Source organism: Stenella coeruleoalba (genome assembly GCF_951394435.1).
Source record: "Stenella coeruleoalba genome assembly, chromosome: 7".
In the NCBI taxonomy this organism is placed as follows: domain Eukaryota; kingdom Metazoa; phylum Chordata; class Mammalia; order Artiodactyla; family Delphinidae; genus Stenella; species Stenella coeruleoalba.
Genome location: NC_137153.1, coordinates 69,515,510 through 69,539,440, shown reverse-complemented (window position 1 = coordinate 69,539,440; position 23,931 = coordinate 69,515,510). Strand labels below are relative to the sequence as shown.

The 23,931-nt window shown below is 39.2% G+C and overlaps 1 protein-coding gene across 2 annotated transcripts in view; it reads right to left on the bottom strand.

Moving 5' to 3' along the window:
- The window catches only part of LOC307189514 (histone-arginine methyltransferase CARM1-like), a 288,148-nt gene that overhangs the window by 145,086 nt on the left and 119,131 nt on the right, over positions 1-23,931 (bottom strand). For both annotated transcript variants that reach the window (XM_079927678.1, XM_079927677.1), the window contains exon 2: positions 18,498-18,623. Coding sequence is in view for 1 of the 2 variants with exons in the window: in XM_079927677.1 (XP_079783803.1) it covers positions 18,498-18,623 (126 nt within the window). In the remaining variant the exon portion in view is untranslated. The remainder of the gene's footprint in view (positions 1-18,497; positions 18,624-23,931) is intronic.

The following is a 23,931-nucleotide window of genomic DNA, read 5'->3' as shown; positions in this document are numbered from 1 at the left end:
AAGAGTGAAAGAAAGAAGAGAGCAACCAAACCAAAAATCAAATCCACCAATGATAAAAGCGTTAAAAACTACTACTACTAAAAAAAAAAAAGAACAAACAAAAAAACCAGACAGTCACAACCCTAGGACAAATGGCAAAAGCTATACAGATATACAAAAGCATATACAAAAGCATATACAAAAGCATATACAAAAGCTATACAAAAGCATACAAATACACACTCACAAAAAGAGAAAAAGGAAAAAATGTATAAAATAAAAAAAGGAAGAGAGCAACCAAATCAATAAACAAATCTAATGATAGTAATCTCTAAATACTAAACTAAGATACACATAAAACCAGACACAAATTAGATGGAGAAAGCAAACCCCAAGTCTACAGTTGCTGCCGAAGCCCACCGCCTCAATTGTGGGATGATTCAATGTCTCTTCAGGTATTCCACAGATGCAGGGTACATCAAGTTGATTGTGGAGATTTAATCGGCTGCTCCTGAGGCTGCTGGGAGAGATTTCCCTTTCTCTTCTTTGTTTGCACAGCTCCCGGGGTTCAGCTTTGGATTTGGTCCCGCCTCTGCGTGTAGGTCACCTGAGGGCATCTGTTCTTCACCCAAACAGGATGGGGTTAAAGTAGCAGCTGATTCGGGGCTCTGGCTCACTAAGGCCAGGGGGAGGGAGGGGTATGGAATGTGGGGCGAGCCTGCGGCGGCAGAGGCCAACATGACATTGCACCAGTCTGAGGCACGCCGTGTGTTCTCCTGGGGAAGTTGTCCCTGGAACACGGGACCCTGGCAGTGGCGGGCTGCACAGGTTCCCAGGAGGTGAGGTGTGGACAGTGACCTGTGCTTGCACACAGGCTTCTTGGTGGCTGCAGCAGCAGCCTTAGCGTTTCATGCCTGTCTCTGGGGCCTGCGCTGATAGCTGCGGCTCGTGCCTGTCTCTGGAGCTCATTTAGGCTGCGCTCTTAATCCCCTCTCCTCGCGCACCAGGAAACAATGGTCTCTTGCCTCTTAGGCAGGTCCAGACTTTTCCCCGGACTCCCTCTGGGCTAGCTTTGGTACACTAGCCCCCTTCAGGCTGTGTTCACGCAGCCAACCCCAATCCTCTCCCGGGGATCTGACCTCTGAAGCCCAAGCCTCAGCTCCCAGCCCCACCCCGCCCTGGCAGGTGAGCAGACAATCCTCTGGGGCTGGTGAGTGCTGGTCGGCACTGGTCCTCTGTGCCGGAATCTCTCCGCTTTGCCCTCTGCACCCCTGTTGCTGTGCTCTCCTCTGTGGCTCCGAAGCTTCCCCCTGTCTCCGCCAGTGACGGGGCTTCCTAGTATGTGGAAACCTTTCCTCCTTCACAGCTCCCTCCCAGAGGTGCATGTCCTGTTCCTATTCTTTTGTCTCTGTGTTTTCTTTCTTCTTTTTCCCTACCCAGGTACGTGGAGAGTTTCTTGCCTTCTGGGAGGTCTGAGGTCTTCTGCCAGCATTCAGTAGGTGTTCTGTAGGGGTTGTTCCACATGTAGATGTATTTCTGATGTATCTGTGTGGAGGAAGTGATCTCCACGTCTTACTTCTCCACCATCTTGAAGGCGCCCCCCCCAACCAATCATATTTTTATAGACTTATTAACATATGATTTTTACTTTGATTATGAACTTTTCAAAAGTACATAAAATACATAGATTAATATAAAGATTTCTATCATTAAGATTCAAAATGTACTAAGATTTTGTAAATCTTAATTCATTTCTACAGTCATGTATTTTTTGTTTTCTTAGCTGGACATTTTAAAGCAAAACCCAGACATAATGTCATTTCATCCATAAATATATCAGTAGTATGCAGATATTTTTGTGCACATGTTCAGCAGGAAATGGGCCAGTGAATATGTAATAAATACTGAGAGCAGAGAGCATGGAGCAGCCATGCTCCAGCTGAGTTTAAGTGAAGTATGAGTTTTCCTCATAAGAGAAAAAAATTGAAAAATAGCTCCTAGAAACTTGGAGTCTTTAATTTTTGCTTTCTTGAGTCACTATCTGAAGCATAATCTCACATATACTCAATAGAATATCAACTTTAATATAGCAAAGGGGCATAAACAACTATAACGTACAACAAATCCAGTTACAGTTGGTCATTCCAACTTTCCTCTCTATATAATTAATAAATAAGTAGACCAAGTATCATAAAAGATAAATTGACTTGATTTAACTGATATTTAGAGAACAGTCCACCCAAAAATAACAAAACACATATTATTTTCAAGTGCATGTGGAAAATTCACCAAGATGGACAATATTGTAGACCTGAAAACAAACTCCAACAAATCTGAAACCACTGATATCATATAAACCATGTTCTTAGACCACAAAAGAATCCAAGTAGAATATAGAAAGCTATTGGGAAAACGTCCAAATGTTTGGGAATTTAACAATATACTTCCAAATAATCCATAGATCAAAAAAGAAACCTATAGGACAAAAAAACAAATAACAATACAAATTATTTTGAACTGTATGGCAAGGAAAACAGAACATACCCAAATTTATTGAATAAAGCTAGGACAATGTGTAGAAAGAAATGTAGAGCATTAAGTGTGTATATTGAAAAAAAAAGAATGGAATGAAATAAATGATCTAGGCATCTACCTTAAGAAGTTAGAGAAGAGTAATCAGAGAATCAAAGTAATCAGAGGAAGAAAATAAAGAGCAGGTATCAATAAGATAGAAAATGGACAAAACAGAGAAAATGAATGAAACAAACAGCTGTTTCATGAAAAGTATCAATAAAGTTGATAAACCTCTAGCTAGACTAATCGAGGAAAAAAACCTATTTCCAATATAAAAAATGAGAGAAAGGACATCATTACAGATGATACCGAGATAAAGGAATATTATGAACAACTTAATGGCAACTAATTTGACAACCTGGATGAAATGAACAAATTCCATAAAAGACATAAACTATTACAGCTCACTCAATAAACAGTAAACACATTAAATAGACCTATATATATATTTAATAAATTGACTTTGTAGTTAACAATCTTCTCCCAAAGACAACTCAAGGTCCATTTGGCTTCAGTTGTTAATTCTAACAAACATTTGAGGAAGAAGCAATGCCAAATTCTACACAAAGAGTTTACAGATTAGGGAGCCTGCCCCAATTTTATAAGACCAGCACTACTCTGATACACAAATCAAACAAAAACATAAAGAAAGCAATACCTATGGAACACAGACACAAAAATTATTTATAAAATTCTAGCAAATCTAGTTTAGCAATATATAGAAAGGATCATACATCACAACAATGATGTTTAACTCAGAAATTCAAGGTTGTTTTAACATTCACAAATCAATAAATGTAATTCATGATATTAATAGGCTAAATATAAAAATGATGCAATCATCATAGATTCAGAAACAGCATTTCACAAGACAATTCAAGATAGAAACTATTAGCAAATTAGGAGTAGAATGGACTTTCTTCAACCTGATAAAAGACATCTACAAAAAAAGAACTACTGCTAATGGTGAAAAGTGAATGCTTTCCCTGAGACACATGAACAAGGTAAGGATTTCCATTCTCATTTCTTCTAGGCAACACTGTACTAGAGGTCCTAGCTGGTGCAATAAGCATGAAAAAGAAGTTAAAAAAAATACAGATAGGAAAGCAAGAAGTAAAACTGTCCCTAATCCAAGAAGATATAATCATTTATGCAGAAACTCCTAGTAATCTACACAAGAAACCTACAAGAACTAAGTGACTTAGCAAGATTGCAGAATCGCGCTTACATATATAAAAAAAAAAAAGTCAACTGTCTTTCCAAAGCAATGGATAATAAATGGGCTGCTTGGGGCTTCCCTGGTGGCGCAGTGGTTGAGAGTCTGCCTGCCGATGCAGGGGACACAGGTTCGTGCCCCGGTCCGGGAGGATCCCACATGCCGCGGAGCGGCTGGGCCCGAGGGCCATGGCCGCTGAGCCTACGTGTCCAGAGCCTGTGCTCCGCAACGGGAGAGGCCACAACGGTGAGAGGCTCGCGTACCGCAAAATAAATAAATAAATAAATAAATGGGCTGCTTGATGAAGAACAGGATATTTGAGTGATTTCAAAGTGCCTTCACACAGGTTGCTTATTAGTTACATCTAACAGGGAAAGCATAGTAACTTTATAGTGGAGAAACTGAAAAACATCTTGACCTGGTGATCAAAATTTCTATTATCAACAAGGGGTAGATAGACCTCAATGCTCCCTGATGTGAAATCCTGAGAAGGACACAAGAGCAGTTAGGTAGTTTTCTGACTAGGGACGCATAACCTGAATCTTTCCATGAGGAAACATAAGAAAAACTCAAATTGGGGAATATTCTATAAAATAACTGGTCTCTATCCTCCAAATAACACAATGTCATGAAAGAAAAGGTTGAGGAACTGTTCCAAATTAAGGTAGTCTAAAGAGACAAGACAACTAAATGCAATACACGATCCTGGACCAGATCCAGAACTAGAGAGGGAAAAGAGATGCAAAAACATTATTGGGACAATTTTTTAAAGTGGGTTATGGATGGTAGATTAAATATAAATATTGAATAGATGTTAAATTCCTGAATTTGGTAATTCTACTGTGGTCACGTAAGAGAATATTCTTATTTGTAGGCTATACCTCGTGAAACACTAAAGAGTAAAGAAGTATGACATGTGCAAATTACTCTCCAATGGTTCAGGAATATAATAATATGTGTTTATATATATGTACAGACATATACAGAGATGGATATAATATGAAAAAATATTGTAAATTAATGAACCTGTTCAAAGGGTATTCAGAAGTTCTCTGTTATGTTTATGCAACTTCTCCGTAAGTTGGAAATTTTTTCAAAACAAAAAAAGATAATGAAACTTCTCCAAGATTCATAATTCCCAGAATAAGGTTCACCTGTGTCTTTATTTCTTTTTCTCACTTAGTGGAATGTTGATAAGAGTGGGCTTTTCCATGTTTCTATTATCATCCCAATTAATGACATGAGTTTTCTATATTAAACATCAACCCATGAAGAGTGCAGGGGCAGATAGGAAGCTGTTGAAAGAACAGAGCCTTACATTTTCTCTTTGTCACTTGGGCAACTTCCTTCATATCTATGAGCCTTAGTGTCTTTGTGTAAAAATGGGAATAAGTAATAATATACCAACTTCACAGGGATGCTGTGAGAATTACAATAAGAAAAAGTATAAATACATAGTTGTAAAAAGTATATTAAAAAGTACATACATAATGTTCAGGCAATGCTGGGCCTCTGCTTCATGCCCTCAGATACTTTCAATCTCCCTCAAAATCCTCCCATGTCTCACCTAATCTGGCCTCTCGTTCTCTGATCTCACCACTCTCCTTCTCCCATTTCATCTAGTCCCTCTGTTCTTAGTGCCATTCTGCAAGCATTCTCTGCCTCAAGGTCTTTGCAGCTCTGTTCGCCTGTCTCGACCACCTTTAGCCCAGGCACACACAAGGCTCCTCCCCTCTGCTACAGCTCTCTACTCAAAAGACAGATGTCTTATCAGTGAAGCTTTCCCGCTACTGACAAAACAGTAAACACACTTAATTCCTATTCTCTGACTCTTTCCCTGATTTATTTTTCTTTTCAGGGCTTATCACACACAACCCACTATATATGTCCATTTACTAATTGTCTGTGTCCTCTTAAAATGTCAGCTATATGATTGCAAGGACTTTTATTTATTCAGCACTGTATATTTAGCACATAAATAAGTGCTTGGCACATACACTCTCAATATTTGTGGAATGAATGAATGAACAGGGAGTAAATCTTGCACATATCTAGTACATGCACAGTCAATGCTTCACAGTAATCATCTTAAGTCCATTTAATGAGAATGTTTTTTTCTCTGTTGACACCTGTCATTATTAAATATCCCCACTGCTTCTAAATGAATTTAAATGCACTGGATTTCACCGTAGTCTTTGAGATCACTGGCGATTATTTAATATGTAACCAAATCAGGCTTGCAGATCACTGAGTCACAATTTTGAAGAAGGAAAGGAGGGAGGGAAGAAATATTCCTCACACAGACATCTGAATATTTGCTCATTTCTTTCTTAGTGGTTCCACCTAATTATCAAGACAGGGCAACTCCCCAGTAAAGCTGGATTTTCTTTCTTACCCAAGTTACAGTAATTGGCAGCTGTTCACTCACTTCTAAATATAAAATAGCACCCTCACATTTCAAATGCCACATCCTCTTACTCCAGAAAAGCAAAGCACATCTCAAAAATTCAGCGATCGTATCTGATGGGCAGTGACACCAATAGACGGTCCTCTGTCAACACCCAGGCTGACAAATGACAATCAATATCCCACTGCCACATGGGACCCTCCGAGTCACAGCCAGCTTGTTCCTCACTTGCCACTACCTTCCTGCAGCTGTAGGTTCCAGCCTGCATCACGACCTGCCCTGACAGATCCAGAATGAGGGGTCAGCTTTTGGCTTGCTCCGTTTCCAGGGCCAGAAAAATCAGGCAGCCAACTCCCCAGGGACTTTCACTGAGTTTGAAAGCTACTATTCAATTAATCCATGGATGACCACCAATTTGCAAACATATGCATTTGCAGTCCTTTTGGTGCTGGGATTCACTTTCAGCAGAGATCAAGAGACACATGAACTCCAGAATTAGGAAGATGTCATGAGGCATCCTTGGCAAAATCCTCAAGTCAGAAACTCCTGTTAACAATTATTTTTCCTTCTTACAGAGGAATGAGACTAATAAATTATAGCCAGTGCTCTAAAGCATGGTGAGCCCAGGTCTTGGTGCTCATTCCTAAAGTACAGGTTACACACTGAACCAACTAAGAATTCATTATACGAGAATTAGTCCTATCCAAAGGGCTTCTTATTTAGAAACTTTTTTCCCTGCTTTTTTTATTGGTATAAACGGATTAAGAAGTATCTTAGTACTCTAAATTACTGAGCCCAAAGTCGCTGTCTCAAGAAATGTAATGGAAAGGATTAGTATACTCTCTCTACTTGTCACCTAAGTCAACAGAATGATGACAGGGACCTTGGTGTAGGATCAGCGCCCCCAGTACTAAGTGAGCCATGTTGGTTCTGGGCCTTATGACTATCCAAGCTATTTAAGATTATATCCTTCAGGTAGAGGGACAGAAGTAGTGTGGTAGTACATGGCAACTGCTTGGCCATTGGATGCGATAGAGAATAAAATACATCCCAAGTTCTTTACACTTTGTCTATTGAAATCTCAAAATTTCCATTTCACTGCAATATAAAGGTTCAAAGATAAGTTTCAACCAGAAAATGAAGGCAGCCTCAACTTTGAGAGTCCCTAAACATGAAGTTCCCAGGCCTGCTAAGACTTTTGGTACCAACTCTGAACAGTACCATAAGCTTGAAACATGGATATCACAGAAATGTGAATTCTATCTATAGTTTTCCAGTATGGTTTCCTTGAGCATTAAGTGCTCTAAGTGAGTACACATTAAAAGAAAGGTTTTCCATTCAGTCTTCTTGCTGTGCAATTGCATCTTATTCTTTTCACTGGTTTCTTTCCTTCTTAAAACTAAATGTGTCATTACAGAAGGATGCACTGTGGTGTTGGAGTAGGTAACTCTAGATTTAAATCCTTGATCAGTAATTATTAGTCATATTACCTTAAGAAAATGACCGATATTCTCTGAATCTCAGTTTCCTCATCAGTAAGATGACCAATTAAATCCTTCAAGTGGACAGTACATTAGATAATAGGTTTAATGTTTATAGTATAAAAAGTTAAAATAACATTCTGCTCTTAACTTGGTTATGCTGATCACATAGCCCAGAAAAAAATTTCCATTTATTAAAGCCTTGAATTACTGAAATCCACAAACTACCAAAAAATTATAAAACATTCACATGCTGAGATAAGCCACATCCTGATTTTCATTACCAAAGATAGGAATTTCTTGTTTTATTAAAACTGACTCAACCATAACCCAATCAGAACTGCAGACTGTCAAACAATTATACACCAAGGCTTCCCTGGTGGCGCAGTGGTTGAGAGGCCGTTTGCTGATGCAGGGGATGCAGGTTCGTGCCCCGGTCCGGGAAGATCCCACATGCTGTGGAGCGGCTGGGCCCGCGAGCCATGGCCGCTGAGCCTGCGCATCCGGAGCCTGTGCTCCGCAACGGGAGAGGCCACAACAGTGAGAGGCCCGCGTACCGCAAAAACAAACAAACAAACAAAAACAATTATACACCAGTAAAATGAACAACCGCAAGAAATGGATAAATTCCTAGAAATGAACAATCTGCCAAAACTGAATCAGGAAGAAATAGAAAATGTGAACAGACTGATGACCAGTAATGAAACTGAATCAGTAATTTAAAAACTCTCAACATACAAAAGTCCAGGACCAAACAGCTTCACAGGTATGCTCTACAGACATTTAAAGAAGACTTAACACTTATCCTTCTCTATTAAACTCAAAAAATTAAAGAGGAATAAATGCTTCTGAACTCATTCTATGAGGCCAGTATTACCATGATACTGAAGCCAGACAAAGACACCACAAACAAGAAAATTATAAGCCAATATCACTGACTAACATAGATGCAAAATCCTTGACAAAATATTAGCAAACCAAATTCAATAATACATTAAAAGGATCACACAATACAGTCAAGTGGAATTTATCCTAGGGATTCAAGGATGGTTCAATATCTGCAATTCAATCAACATGCTATACACCACATTAACAAACTGAAAAATAAAAATCATACAGTCATCTCAATAGATACAGAAAATGCTTTTAACAAAATTCAACTTCCATTTATGATAAAAACTCTCAACAAGGTGGATACAAAGGGAAAATACCTCAACGTAATAAAGGCCATATGTGACAAACCCACAGCCAACATCATACTCAGTGGTGAAAAGCTGAAACATTTTTTCTAAAATCAGGAACAAGACAAGGATGCCCACTCTCTCCACTTTTATTCAACATAGTATTGGAAATCGTAGCCATCACAATCAGATAAGAAAAAGAAAAGGAATATGAATTGGAAAAGAAAAGGTAAAACTATCATTGTTCACAGAAGACATGATACTACATAGTGAAAATCCTGAAGATGCCACCAAAAAACTATTACAACTAATGAATGCATTCAGTAAAGTTGCAAGATACAAAATTAATATACAGAAATCTACTGCATGTCTATACTCTAATAACAAACTATCAGAAAGAGAAATTAAAAATGCAATCCCATATTCAATTGCATTAAATAATAAAATACCTAGGAATAAATCTAACCAAAGAGGTTAAAGACTTGTACTCTCAAAACTATAAGACACTAATGAAAGAAACTGAAGATGACACAAGCAAATGGAAAGATACACCATGCTTATGGCTTGAAAGAATTAATATTGTTAAAATGACCAAAGGCAATCCACAGATTCAGAGTAATCCCTGTCAAAATACCAGTGGCATTTTTCACAGAACTAAAGCAAATAATTTTTAAATTTGTATGGAAACATAAAAGACCCTGAATAGCCAAAGCAATCTTGAGGAAGAAGAACAAACTATACTACAGAGTTATAGTGATAAAAGCTACAGTGGCACAAAAACAAACACATAGTCAATGGAATAGAGAGCCCAGAAATGAACCCACATTTATATGATCAAATATTATATGACAGGGGAGGCAAGAATTTACAATGGAGAAAGACAGCCTCTTCCATAAATGATGGTGGGAAAACTGAACAGCTAAATGTAAAAGGATAAAACTGGACTACTTTCTTACACCCTATACAAAAATAAATTCAAAATGGATTAAAGGCTTAAATGTAAGATCTGAAACCATAAAAGCCCTAGAAGAAAACACAAGCAGTATTCTCTCTGACAGCTTAGCAATATATATAGATATATTTTTTGATGTGTTTCTTTAGGCAAGAGAAACAAGAGCAAAAATAAATAAATGGGACTATATCAAATTAAAAAGCTTTTGCCCAGCAAAGGAGACTATCAACAAAACAAAAGGCAGCCTACCAAATGGGAGAAGATATTTTCAAATGATATGTATGATAAGGGGCTAATATCCAAACTGTACGAAGACCTCATACAACTCAACATCAAACAAACAACCTGAGTAAAAATGGACAGAGGATCTGAATAGACATTTTTCCAAAAAAGACATACAGATGGCCAACAGACACATGACAAGATGCTCAACATCACTAATCATCAGGGAAATGTAACTCAAAACCACAATGAAATATCACCTCACACCTGTCAGGACAGCTATTGTCAAAAAGGAATAAATAACAAGTATTGGAGAGGATGTGGAGAAAAGGGAACCCATGTGCACTGTTGGTGGAATTGTAAATTGTTATAGCCATTGTGGAAAATAGTGTGGAGTTTCCTCAAAAAATTAAAGATAGGACTGCCATCTGATTCAGCAATTTCACTTCTGTGTATTTACTCCAAGAAAACAAAAACACTAATTCAAAAAGGTACATGCACACCAATGTTTAGTGCAGCATTATCTACAGTAGCCAAGAAATGGAAGCAGCTAAGTGTGCATGAAATGGATAAAGAAGATGCAGTATATATATACACTGGAATATTACTCAGCCATAAAAAATCTTGCAATTGTGACAACATGGATGGATTTAGAGGGTATTAGCTAAGTGAAATAAGTCAGATGGAGAAAGACAAATACCATAATGATCTCACTTATATGTGGAATCTAAAAAACAAAACAAATGAACAGACAAAAAATGAAAACAGACTCGCAGATACAGAGAACAAATGAATGGTTGTCAGATGGGAGTCAGGTGGGAGGTGGGGTGAAACAGGGGAAAGGGATTAAGAGATATAACCTCCAGCGATGGAGTCACAGGTGTAGAAAACAAACTTATTACCAGGTTACCAGGTGGGGGGGAGGGGGGAAGTATAAATTGGGGGATTGGGATTGACATATACACACTACTACATATAAAACTATACACACTACTACATATAAAACAGATAACTAATAAGGACCTACAGAGGGAACTCTTCTCAATACTCTGTAATGATCTATATGGGGAAAGAATCTAAAGAATAGATATATGTATATGTACAACTGACTCACTTTGCTGTACAGCAGAAACTAACAACATTTTAAATCAACTATACTCCAATACAAATTTTTTAAAAAGAAAAGGGAAAAAGAAAAATGCCACAGGGATATAATGTACAGCATAAGGAATAAAGTCAACAATAATATAGTAACTTTTTTTTTTTCTGGCCACGCCTCACGGCTTGCAGGATCTTAGTTCCCCGACTAGGGACTGAACCTGGGCCAAGGCAGTGGAAGTGCCTGAGTCCTAACCACTGGACTGCCAAGGAATTCCCAACAATGTTGTAGTAACTTTGTATGGTGACAGATGGTTACTAGACTTATCGTGGTAATCATTTCATAATGTAAGCAAACGTCAAATCACAGTGTAGCATACCTGAAACTAACATAATATGTCAACTATATTTCAATAAAAATAAACAAATGCACATACTATAAAGTCAAATGGGAAAAAAAAAATTCCCCCATGCTCTTTTACAGTCAAGCTCCCCCTAACTCCCAGCCCCAGACAATCACTGATCAACTTTCTGCAACTATAGATCAACTATGCCTGTTCTAGAATTTTATATAAATGGAATTATACGATATGGACTCTTACATACCTGGTTTATATCGCTCGATTTAAAACTTTTGAGATTGATCTATGTAGTTGAGTTCACCAGTCATTCATTTCTTTTTATTAATAAGTAGCTTTCCATTGTATAGATGTGGCATAGTTTGTCCATCCACATGCTAATGAACAGCTATCTGAGTTGTTTCCAGATTTTGGCTATGGTAATAAAGCTGCTGTAAAAATTCCTGTCCAGGTCTTTCGGCATACATAACGCTTTTCCTTCTCTTGGGTAAATATCTTGGCATGGATTTGTTGGGTCATAGGATAATGCATATTTAACTTTTTAAGAAAGTCTCATTTTCCTCTAGGTCTCACCCACAAAGAGAATGGTTGCCAGGAAGTTGTATATATGTAATAGCAATTGCTATGTCATGTTTTAGGATGAGCAGGAGGGGTACCTGCCTGCACCCCTTTGGGATGGGGGTGCAAGGGGGCTACAAATGCTAGAATGAAGGACAGCTTTTCTGTGAAGTAGAAGCACATATATTAGCAGTGAAATTCTTCCCATTTTTTTCAGTCTCTTTACAGGTGTCCTCTGGTTTTTCCCTGGAAGTAAAATGCCTGTCGCACTTTCTGCATGGGGATGAAGGAAGGAGGAGAGAGGCTGTAGAGAGCCTGCTGATAGCATCATCAGGTGGAGAGACATTTAGTTAATCCCATCTGGCCCCCCGTCCTCACTGCTAGCCTCCATATTACTGTCTGATTGAGTCTGGAGCCCCCGGGGTTCTCTTTTATGGCAGCACCCACTCATAGATTCTGAGCCGCTCCTTCTTCTCTCTGATCACCCATCTTCTAGGAATTTGTTGAACTTGCATTTCCTGATGGTCCTTCCTTCCTTCTCTTCACTCTTGCTGTGTCTGTTATTTTACTGAGGTGTCGGGAGAGAGGAGGAAAATGATTGTCTTTGGTATGTAGCCCTCACCCAGAAATCAATGGATCTGATTCAGTGCACTAATCTTGTACTAAACTTTGCGACTGAAACTTCCCTAGCCAAGCTCATCAAAGACCCTGTTGTTTAATCCAGCGCACACCTTTACGTCTTTTTCCTACTCCATCTCTCTGTAACATCTGGATAACCTTGCTCCTTTCTTAAGTGTGCTGTTGACTTCCACAGTACTACTCTCACTTGGTTTTCTCCTGCCTTTCTGGCTGCTGCTTTCAGTCTCATTTCCACACTTCCTATTCTCTGCCCATAAATGTCGGTGGTTCCTTAAGGTGTCTCTTTAGGTCTTTGTTTTTTCTCACTCTATATATCCTCCCTAATCTTGTTGCCCAATGTGCTCTTCTAAACCCCATTCTTGCCGTGTTTAAACAGTCCCTTTCCTGAGAAGCCTTCCTCGACCCTCAAGGCTGAGGTAGGTGCCCTGACTAATGTCCCCACAGCACTTAAGAGACTCGTTCAGAACTTCTCATATTGCTTGCTCCTCCAACCTTAAGATCTCTCAGAGTCCGAGGCTGTGTTTTTCATCCAGAGCAGCCCACCTGGGATATGGATGGTGATCAATAAATATTTGCTGGACTGAACTGAGACAACAGATATTTTTAAATGCTTTGTGTTTTATACATGTTATTACCAGGAATAACAGTAAAATCTGCACTTTGAAGAAAAAATTTGCCAGAGAAAGATAAACCTCAAGTTAATCAGAGAAAAACAAATTCTTAATTGTGTAACGATAAGTTAATGCTGTTGTGCAGAAATTAATGATGCAGTGAAGAAATTAATGACGCACACTTTCATGTGAAAATTATATCCTCTTCATTCCTTGGCACCTCTACAGAGCCAAAACCAATATAGATTTCACCCATCAAAAAAGTCTCATACCCATGTCCACAGCAGTATTGTTCATGGGGGCCAAAAAGTGGAAGCAACCCAAGTGTCCATTGATGGATGAATGGATAGACAGGGTGTGCTATATGCACAGAATGAAACATTTTTCAGCCTTAAAAAGGAAAGAAATTCTGACACATGTGATAACATGGATAAAACATGAGGACATTACGCAAAGTGAAATAAGTCAGTCACAAGAGTACAGGTACTATAGAATTTCATTTCTATAAGGTACCCTAGAGTGGTCAAAGTCACAGAAACAGAAAGTAGAATGGTGGTTGCCAGGGCTGGTGGGGAGGCAGGGAATGGGGAGTTGTTATTTAATGGGTGAAGAGTTTCAGTTTTGCAAGATGAAAAGAGTTTGGAGATGGATGGTGAGAGTTGTACGACAATGTGATTGTACTTCATGCCACTGAATTGTACTCTTAAAATGCGTTAAGATGGTACATTTAAAATTATGCATATTTTACCACAATTACAAATAAAATTAAAAAGTCACACACACACAAGGAATTGCAGGCTGTCGTATCTGACCTACAAATACAGCCTTCTCTCTGTATCTGGGAGCCAGTTCTTGTGAAAGCAGGACTTCCTCATACTTATTTTATTATTAAAGATAAAACTCCCCCTCAGTACTCCAAAAATGTTTATTAAGTTGTTCTTGTTTGAATTTTAACATGGAGGTCCTACTAAGATGCTCACACAGACTTACCTATCAGAGCTTGCCTGAGAAATGCACCCTACAAGCTCCTTGGGTTCAGGCCTATCTTTCTTGGCTACTGGGGCGAGTCTAACTGTGCTAAGGTAGTAATTTGTACTCACTGAGTCTGCTTCTAAATTATTTGTTGTTCATTGCTATCTGGATATCTAGCTTTATTTCTGTCTCAAGCCTATCTGAATTATTTCTGTCTATTGGATGTCTAGTCCCCTCTAACAAATGAAAAGTACTGAGAGGTTGGTATTCATCCTCATTTGGTATTGTCTGTCTACAGTTTTGGAGATATCTTAAATGACTAAAGCACCTACTTATCTATAACTTAGGTCTACATTTTACCAAGACTAGGGGCCTATCTCTACTGAACTGTTAGGAGGGTTGCCTGTGGAACATCCTGTACTACTGATATTATTTTTCTTAGCTGTAGAAGAAATTCTATTTTTTTTTCTTTCTTTTTTTTTTTTTTTCTGTACGCGGGCGTCTCACTGCTGTGGCCTCTCCCGCCGCTGAGCACAGGCTCCGGACGCGCAGGCTCAGCGGCCATGGCTCACAGGCCCAGCCACTCCGCAGCACACGGGATCCCCCCGGACCAGGGCACGAACCCGTGCCCCCCGCATCGGCAGGCGGACTCCCAACCACTGCGCCACCAGGGAAGCCCTGTAGAAGAAATTCTAAAATGCCTTGTCCATGAATGTCTTTCTTGGAAAATATGTGTTTGTGTCTGATTTGATTTGACCTAGGAATGAAGTTTTCTGTACTATCGTTCTCTGGAGTTTATAAATGAGAAAATCTCCCTCCTCCTTACGAAGAAAAAGTTCTGGGAAATACTCCTCCATGGGTCTCTCTTTTTAAAATTTTTTTAAAAATAAATTTGTAGCTTTTTTTTTTTTTTTTTTTGCTGTACGCGGGCCTCTCACTACTGTGGCCTCTCCCGTTGCAGAGCACAGGCTCCGGACGCGCAGGCTCAGCGGCCATGGCTCATGGGCTAGCCGCTCCGCGGCATGTGGGATCTTCCTGGACCGGGGCACGAACCCATGTCCCCTGCATCGGCAGGCGGACTCTTAACCACTGCGCCACTAGGGAAGCCCTGTAGCATTTTTTTTCTTTAATAAATTTGTAGTATTTCTTTTTAAAAAAATAAATGTGTAGCATTTCTTTATTTATTTATTTTAATAAATTGTCCATGGGTCTCTAGATGGGACTCAAATATGCCTTACTGGGTAGGCCATGAATGCCAGGCTTTCACCACTCTCCACCTGGGCTCTTTCTCAGGGTGGTGTATGCAGCAAGCAACCCTGAGGTATGAAGTAATATCTTCCTCTGGAACAAAGAGCAAGCCTGGTTACTGCCTGCTATTAAACAGAAGTTCCCCAAGCTCAGTGTTCCTCTCCTGTAATGCATCCCACTGCATGTGCAGGCACCCATCTTATCCTCCACATCTGTCTGGAGGATTTGGGGCTTAAAGAACTCAGAGAAAATATGCTCACACTTTGGCTGCTGCTCTTTTCTTGAGAGTCTAAAATCGTCTTTTACCTCTGCACCAGGAGTCTTAATGTCTTCTGTCAGCATTCATGGAATAGCGGCAACCTAACTTGTTAGTTTACAAATCAGATAAAATTCAATTAATATTGTTAACATGACAGTTCTCACCAAACTGATCAATCTCAATCAGTCAGACCAAGCACTTTTGTAGAAATTGACAACTTAATTATAAAATGTATATGTAAATGCAAAGGACCAAAAATACCTAGAACAATCTTGATAAAGGAGAACAAACTTAAATGGACTTCAAGTGTTACTTTAAAGGTGATCCAGACAATGTAGCTAGCACAAAGATAATCAAGAGAACAGAACCGAGAGCTCTGAAATAGACCAAGTCTATATACAATCATTTAACTTGCAAAAGTCTTTTCAACGAACAGGGCTAGAATAAATGGATATCCATGTAGTCTAAAAATAATCTTTGGCTAAATACCTTACACCAAATAAAAAATGATTAAGATTGACTGTATACCTAAAATATAAAATCTGAAGCTATAAAACTTATGAAAGGAAATATAAAATAGAAGGATAAACTGGCATTCATCAAAATTTAAAACTTCTTCTCAAGATATCATTAGGGAAATAAATAAGCAAGCTATAGACTAGAAGATAACACCCATTAATTACATATGTGATACATAGCTGGTATCCTGGATATATAAAGAACAATTCCATAGATAAACAACCAGTTAGTAACAAGCAAATGATTTTAATTCATAATCATGTGAAAAACTGCTTAACATCATTAGGTATCAGGAAAATGTAAATTAAAACCACAATGAGATACACCCCACCAGATACACACCCACCAGAATGAAAAAACAACTTAAAAGACTGAACGACCAAATGCTGGCAAAGATGTGGAGCAATCAGAACTCTCACACATTATTGGTGGGAGTGTAAAACGGTACGACTACTTTGGAAAAAATTCTGGCTATTTCTTATAAAACTAAGCATACAGTTATTCTATGCCCCAGCAATTTTACTCCTAGATACTGATCCAACAGGAACGAGAAAATGTATACGGTAAAAGAATATTCATCATAGCCAAATGGAAATGGTGATCTTCTACAGCTAAAGATATAAAGAAGGAACAACAACAAGATGGTAGGAGGGATGCAGATGTCGTACAGTCAAGACCCACACCCCCAGGTGGGTGACCCACAAACGGGGAGATAATTACATTGCAGAGGTTCTCCCCAAGGAGGGAGTGGCCTGAGCCCCACAATGGGCTTCCCAGCCTGGGGGGTCCCACACCAGGAAGATGAGCCCCTAGAACATTTGGCTTTGAAGGCCAGTGGGGCTTACTTTCGGGAGTTCCAAAAAGCTGTGGGAAACAGACTCTGCTCTCCAAGGGTGCACACAAAATCTCACACACTCTGGGACCCAAGGCAGAAGCGGTCATTTGAAAGGAGCCTGGTTTAGACCCACCCACTGATCTTGGAGAGCATCCCAGAGAGGCAGGAGGCAAATGGAGCTTACCCTGGGGACACAGACACTGGTAGCAGCCATTTGGGGAGCTCACTGTACCACATGGGCACTGGTGCTGGTAAGCGCCATTTTGGAATCCTCCCTCTAGCTTATGAGTGCTGGGACGTGGCCCTGCCTACCAGCCTTTCAGCCTCAGTACTGGGATGCCTCAGGCCAAGCAACTAGCCAGGTGAACACGGCTCACCCGCCAGCAGGCCCATGGCCTTAAGACCCCCTGAGCCCACAGCTGCCCCTGTCCATCAGAGAGGCCAGGACCCAGGGCTGGCTCCACATACCAGTGCGCTAGCACCAGCCCTGGGACCCCCAGGGCCCTACAGCCAGAGACACTGGGACCCAGCTCTGTCTACCAGTGAGCTGGCATGAGCCAGCAGTAGGCCCAGGACCTGGTCTTACCCACCATTGGGTGGATACCAGTCCTGGGTTCCCCTGGGCCCCAGCCCCACCTAGCAGCAGGCAGACACCAGCCCCAGGACCACTGAAGCCCTGCAGCCTGCCATACCAGGATTTAGCCTGCCCACCAGCAGGCCAGCACTAGCCTCCAGACTCACAGGGCACTGCAGCCAGTCACCTGGTTCCCCCCAGCAATGAGCCAGCACTAGCTCTGGGGCCCCCTGGGCCTCAGCCTCACCCACCAGCAGGTCGACACCAGCTTTGGGACCCCCCCGGATCCTACAGCCAGCAGCCTCATGACCCAGCCCCACCCACCAGCAGCCAGAAATCTTTCAGAGTGCCTTTGAGTCTTTTCTTAAAATACTTCTAGTTATACTTTAATTTACCTCCCTATTGCTAGACATTTGTTGTCCAGAGTCTAAAAATGCTCAGCAAGTGATTCAAAGACAAAAACAGGATGAAATCATTGACGCTCAAACTGAAAATCACATTTCGGCAAATTTCACAGGAGAATCAACAACAGTGGTGAAGATCTGGACAATCCTTGGTGTCCTTTCCTGCAGCTTTGGATGAAGGAGAACCAAAGCAGGGTTGGGGGGCGGGGTATGAGAACACAAAAGTTCTCACGGTCTAGGGAAGGCTGACTGTTCTCTAGCCACCACATCAAGTTAAGCACCAGAACCAGTTTTAAATCATTCTATCAATGGATGGCAACTCGCATCAGGAAACACGGTGCCGAAAGTCAACCAACCAGGAGATTTGCCTTTGGAAAAGCCAGGGGCTTGGAAAAGACACAAAACTTACCAGCATGAGACTCAAACTTCAGCAAAGCACTGTGGTAGCCCAGAAAAATCAAGATGGACTCCTTCCCCACACAGCAATATTCAGTGTCTCTGTTGAGTGAGCATCTGAAGACACAGACACCATCAGCTATAAAAGGTGGGAAAGAAAAGGATTAGGAAAATCCATTTTGAGGACTATAAAAAGGTTCAGCCATTCCTGCATTTCCGTTTTCAAGGCTCCCCATTTCTATCTCCTTAATATAATGCCTCCTGGGACATAAGTGAACATGAGGATGAATGTAACCACAGTGAAAAAAATAATTCTTCGCATATGGCTGAACAAAGGGCTCAAAACTGACTCTTGTCTCTTGCCTTTGTGTCTATCGTTCCATTCCCTATAACCCTTTATTCCCCAAATCATTTTGTATCTCTTGACACCATCCTAGGAGAGATCAGGTCATGGTTTTCTGGGTGATTCCTGAGCACCTACTATGTGCCCAAGATATCACAACAAATCTTCACTCTATGTACCATCACTGCCAGTGTTCCTACGTGAATACTAGGAAAAGAGTTTAGGTTCGATATGCTAATAAGTGGCAGAACTGGAATTCAAACCCAGGTATTCGACTCCAACGCACGTTCTTCCTACCACAATGTGCAAGCAGGATAAAGAGGGAGATTCATTCTGCAAGCAGAACCCGTGGTAAGTGGCTGTGGTCTCATTAGATTCACCTATAGATAATTGGGAACTAACTCTCAATTCCTCTCTTTACAGGTTAGACAGGGCCTTCACCCTGGGCAGCTGTAGTATGGTAGAAAGAGCAATGAAACTTGCAGTTTTGCTTTCATCTTTGATGTTTACTAACATTGGAACTTCAATCACCCGATCATTTTGAGCCACATTTCTTCATTATGTAAAATAAAAATACTGATGCTTATTTTACAGGCTTTTTGTGAAGACTGAATAATAAAGGTGAAATAATTTCTAAAATCCTATTAAAACAATAAAGGACTATTACTATTCCTCTCATTATAAAGTAGATCTTAGTTTCTATTCTTAATGTTCTCCTTTCTCCCTTACAAAATTAAATAGAATAGTTGTGTTAACTTAAAAACATAATTATATATATATAAAATTCTACTGTTACACATGAGCATATGCACATTCAAAACAGACACACAGAGTTAAAATGACCAAATATTTTCAAATATTTTCATCCATTACTTCACTCACAAGTGAGTATCTCCTGATGGAAGCATTCACAAATATTTTTCACAAAACATCTTGGCTGGTTAAATACTGCAGATGTTTTGAAAACATTTTCCTGGCATAAAACATGATTACAGGTTTAGAGATTACAGCCCAGTCAGTGCCTCAAAGGCATAAGTGTCTCCTTGCAGGGAGGTAGCCATGAATGTAGATACAGAAGAGGAGTCTGGGGTCTTTTAAACAATACGTTTTTTTTTGAAATCAAAAGAAATATTTTCTTCAAGAAAGCAGGATTCCTAGCATTTACCAATTATTTCCTTTATGGTTTAGAAGTAGAATAAGAGAGAAGGAAGAAGGAATGAGGATTCTAGGCTTCTACAGTCCCTTGTACATACATGACTATTACAGTCTGTAAGCTCTTTGTGGGCAGGGGCAATTTTACTTTATTTTTGGAATCAGTATCTTTTTTCCTCTGAATCAAAACCTAGCCCAGTACCTGGTATTTAATATTTGCTGAATCAGTGAAAGCATTTCTCCATGTATTGACTGCACACCCCCACAGAACAGGTAAACGGCTTTATATTTTACCTGGTTCAATTCTCCATAACCAGACAGGCTCATAAAGTTTTGTTTTATTATTGTTTGTTTTGTTGAATAGCTCCTTTTCCTACTTTTATAAACTGTAAAATGCCTGTCCATGTATCCTCCTTTCTTCATCCTCTTCTTACCCTCTGTTTAAATATGGGTGGAGAATGTCTTTTTAAGTATACAACAAAATCCAGAAAGTACTGGTAATTACTCAAAAATTTAAAACCTACATATGGCAAAATTTTTCAAATACTTTAAGCCAATTTAAAAAGCAATGATAAACTAGGAAAAATATTTTCAACACACTTAACAAAGACTTAATATCCTCAATATACAATCAGCTGTAAAAAATAAGAAGCAATCAACCTACTGAAAATTTAGTAAGGAGGATTAATAGACAACTGGCACCTAGAAAAATGCTGATAACAAAAAAAAATGTGAAAAAATAATGAATCTCAGAAATAATCAAAGAAATATATGATAAAACAATGAGATCAAGCTTTTTATGTCTTACTGTTAAGTTTTTAAAAATATAAAATGACAGTATCAAATGCTGGAGAGGGTGTGAGAACACAGTGAATGGTAGTTATTCACAATGTAAATTTCTATGCTCCTGGAATACAGTCTGCCCATATGCTTCAAAATTTAAAGCCTATGTGCTCTTTGTTAGATATTCCACTCATAATAAAATTTTTTCTACGATGTACTTTATCAAGTGTGAATAAACGTATATTCAAGGACATGCATCTTAGAGCTGTTTATTTAGCTATCAGATGTAAAGAGGCCCAGAGCCCATCACTTACATGGCTGCTTAAATCAGGCAGCTCCAAGTTAAGGCTGCCGAACAGCATGTGCAATATTACTGTGGCAATTTAACGCTGTGTTTGTCTTTGGAGAGAGCTGTTTTGAAAGATATACATCAAAATGCCATCAGTGGTTTCCTCTGAACGGAGAGATGTGGGAACATTTTTATTTTTCCCCTCTTAAAGTTCCCCTCATAAACTACTGACCCTGCGCTCTAGAGCCCGCAAGCCACAACTACTGAGCCCACGTACCGCAACTACTGAAGCCACGCACGTAGAGTCCATGGCTCCTCAACAAGAGAAGCCACCACAATGAGAAGCCCATAGACCACAACGAAAAGTGGCCCCTGCTCACTGCAACTAGAGAAAGCCCGTACACAGCAACAAAGACCCAACCCAAAAATAAATAAAAATTAAAAATTAAAAAAAATCATTCATGGAAATGAATGTTTTATCATGTGTTTTATTTGCTAATCTTATATCTTCTTGTGTTGATTTCCTTTCTTGTCCTTTTACCATGTTAGTACAGAAAACAAACATTCTAAATGATTTCTGTCGACGAATATGGTCAAGATTAAATTGCAGCTATTCTAGGGGAGAGTGTATTAACCGAGACTTGTGTCTTTTTAGAGAATTTATATTAGAAAAATGAAGACATACGATAAAAAATTGTTTGAGGAATACATATAAATCCAAGACCAGGAGATACCATTACATTGGTGAAAAGTAAGGATGCTGTGGAGATCATTTCCACTGTACACTTACAAGTAAGGTACAAGGCATCTATATTTCTATCAAGTTGTTATTACTTGTAACAATAACAACATTTGCAGAGCACTCTGACTCCCTTTACGAACATCTTATTTCATCTTTTCAGTGATATGGAAGGCTGGCTGCTTCTGTCTATTCACTATCATTCTGCTTTTGAACTTTGCTTTCATTGACAACCCTCTTTGCTACTTTTTCGAAGGGCAAGGCCTGATCTCTTGGTAGCAGCAGAGTAACAAGCAGAGTAAGTTCATGTGCACAAAATTTATCGAACTTTAGAAAAGCCCAGAGCCTTGCTGTTTCCTACTTGAGGAAAAGCCACTTGTTCTACCAGAGGACTCTCAAAGAAAATCCATAATGATAGTGAATCCAGATGCCTTACTCTATCCTCCACCTCAGCCCATCTGACAAAACTTCCAAAGGCACACAAAGAAATCCAGGATGCAACCATTTTACGAGTGCATACAAGTAAACATGGAAAGTGCATACAAGTAAACATGGAACGTGGCACCAGGTAAAGTCAAGAGAATTGTCCTTGTCTCTCTTAACCAGTATTTCTCTACTTTTCCACATATATACCTCCCTCTCCTTTCAGCCTATGCAAATGCAAAATCCAACCTCCACAGGAAAGCTACAACACTAGTAGATTAAGAATATTAGATATCAGACATGGTCTAGAACAGATATTCTATAATATATTTTTATACATAAATTCCTGGACCAAAGAGTGCTCATGACCTAATAATATGTCATTATGCCAGTTCTTTGCTAAGTAAGCCTTTTAATATTTTGCTATCAAGAACTAGGAAGTTAGTCTATCTAAGGAATGTTTCCTAGACACATAACTAAAAAAAGGACTGTACAGGCAGCACCTATAAAGATGGAATAAAGTATACAGACAACTAAGCAATTATTTTCAACAAATTTAACTACGGAAGATGAGTGTAAGAAAAAAGGGCAGAATTATGGAACTCTAAGAAATCTAATATTAAAATTAGACATCAACATTGAATAACACAGTTTCTTAGGGGATGTGACACAGTAGTAATAAATGATATATTCATAGCTTTTTCCTCTCTTCTACCTGGTAAGGAGAATTTTGTATTTGAAAGATTAGATTCTAGTTTTTTGCTTGCTGGAGTAATGATTGTGAAGAAAAACTGAAAATGGATCGATTGATTCAGGTTGAAAGAGACTAAAAGCTAACAGCGGAAAAGAAATGAAGAGAATGGGAAGATTAGGAGAAGGAAGAAAGGGATCCGGAGGTGGTTCTAGAGTTGAGGACTGTGGTAGCTGTCATACGTGACAGACAGAGACAGAGAGAGAAAAGGGGCTTTTAAGATATCAGTCTCAGAATAACAATAATGAATACTATCACTACCAACTATGATTACTGAAAGAGATGTCTAATTGTTTTATTGTTGTTTTGGTTTGGCACTGGTTTGGTTTTGTAAGTGTGCACCCCTTCCTCTACATTTTGTTTTATATTTATGCTAAGTCTGCACCGTCAACTCATACACCCATTACCCAGTAGGAGTGTTCCCTTTCAGCCTTCATTTAATAACTACTTAATACTCCACACTAGTCCTGTGTGGATGCCTCTCTAGTCTTTTTGGTTGTCCAAAGTCATTCTCTAGTGGAACCTTAGGAAGGGCTCGCTGAAACAAATTCTTTAGTAGATTCCTTAGGAAGGGCCATGGGAATGACATTCTCTGAATTCTTACATGCAAATCACTGTCTATGTCTTTTATATTTTTGAGGGTCAGTTTTTCTGGATATAAAATCACATTTTCTTTCTCTGAAGATCTTTAATGTTACTCCATTTTCTTCCATCATATAGCATTACTGTCAAAAGTCTAATGATAATCTGATTTTCTTTCTCATAACAGATAATATGCTAATGTTGTCTAGATTCCTAAGGATTTTTTTCTCTTTCTTTATAAGGTCAGTAATTTTTACTAGAAAGTGCTTTATGCTGGGCATTCTAGGCCAATATAATATTTTCAGGTATGAAGTTTATTCTTTCGGTACATGTTTTCAATTATTTCATCAATATTTTCTCAATGGTAATTTTAGTATTTGTTTCT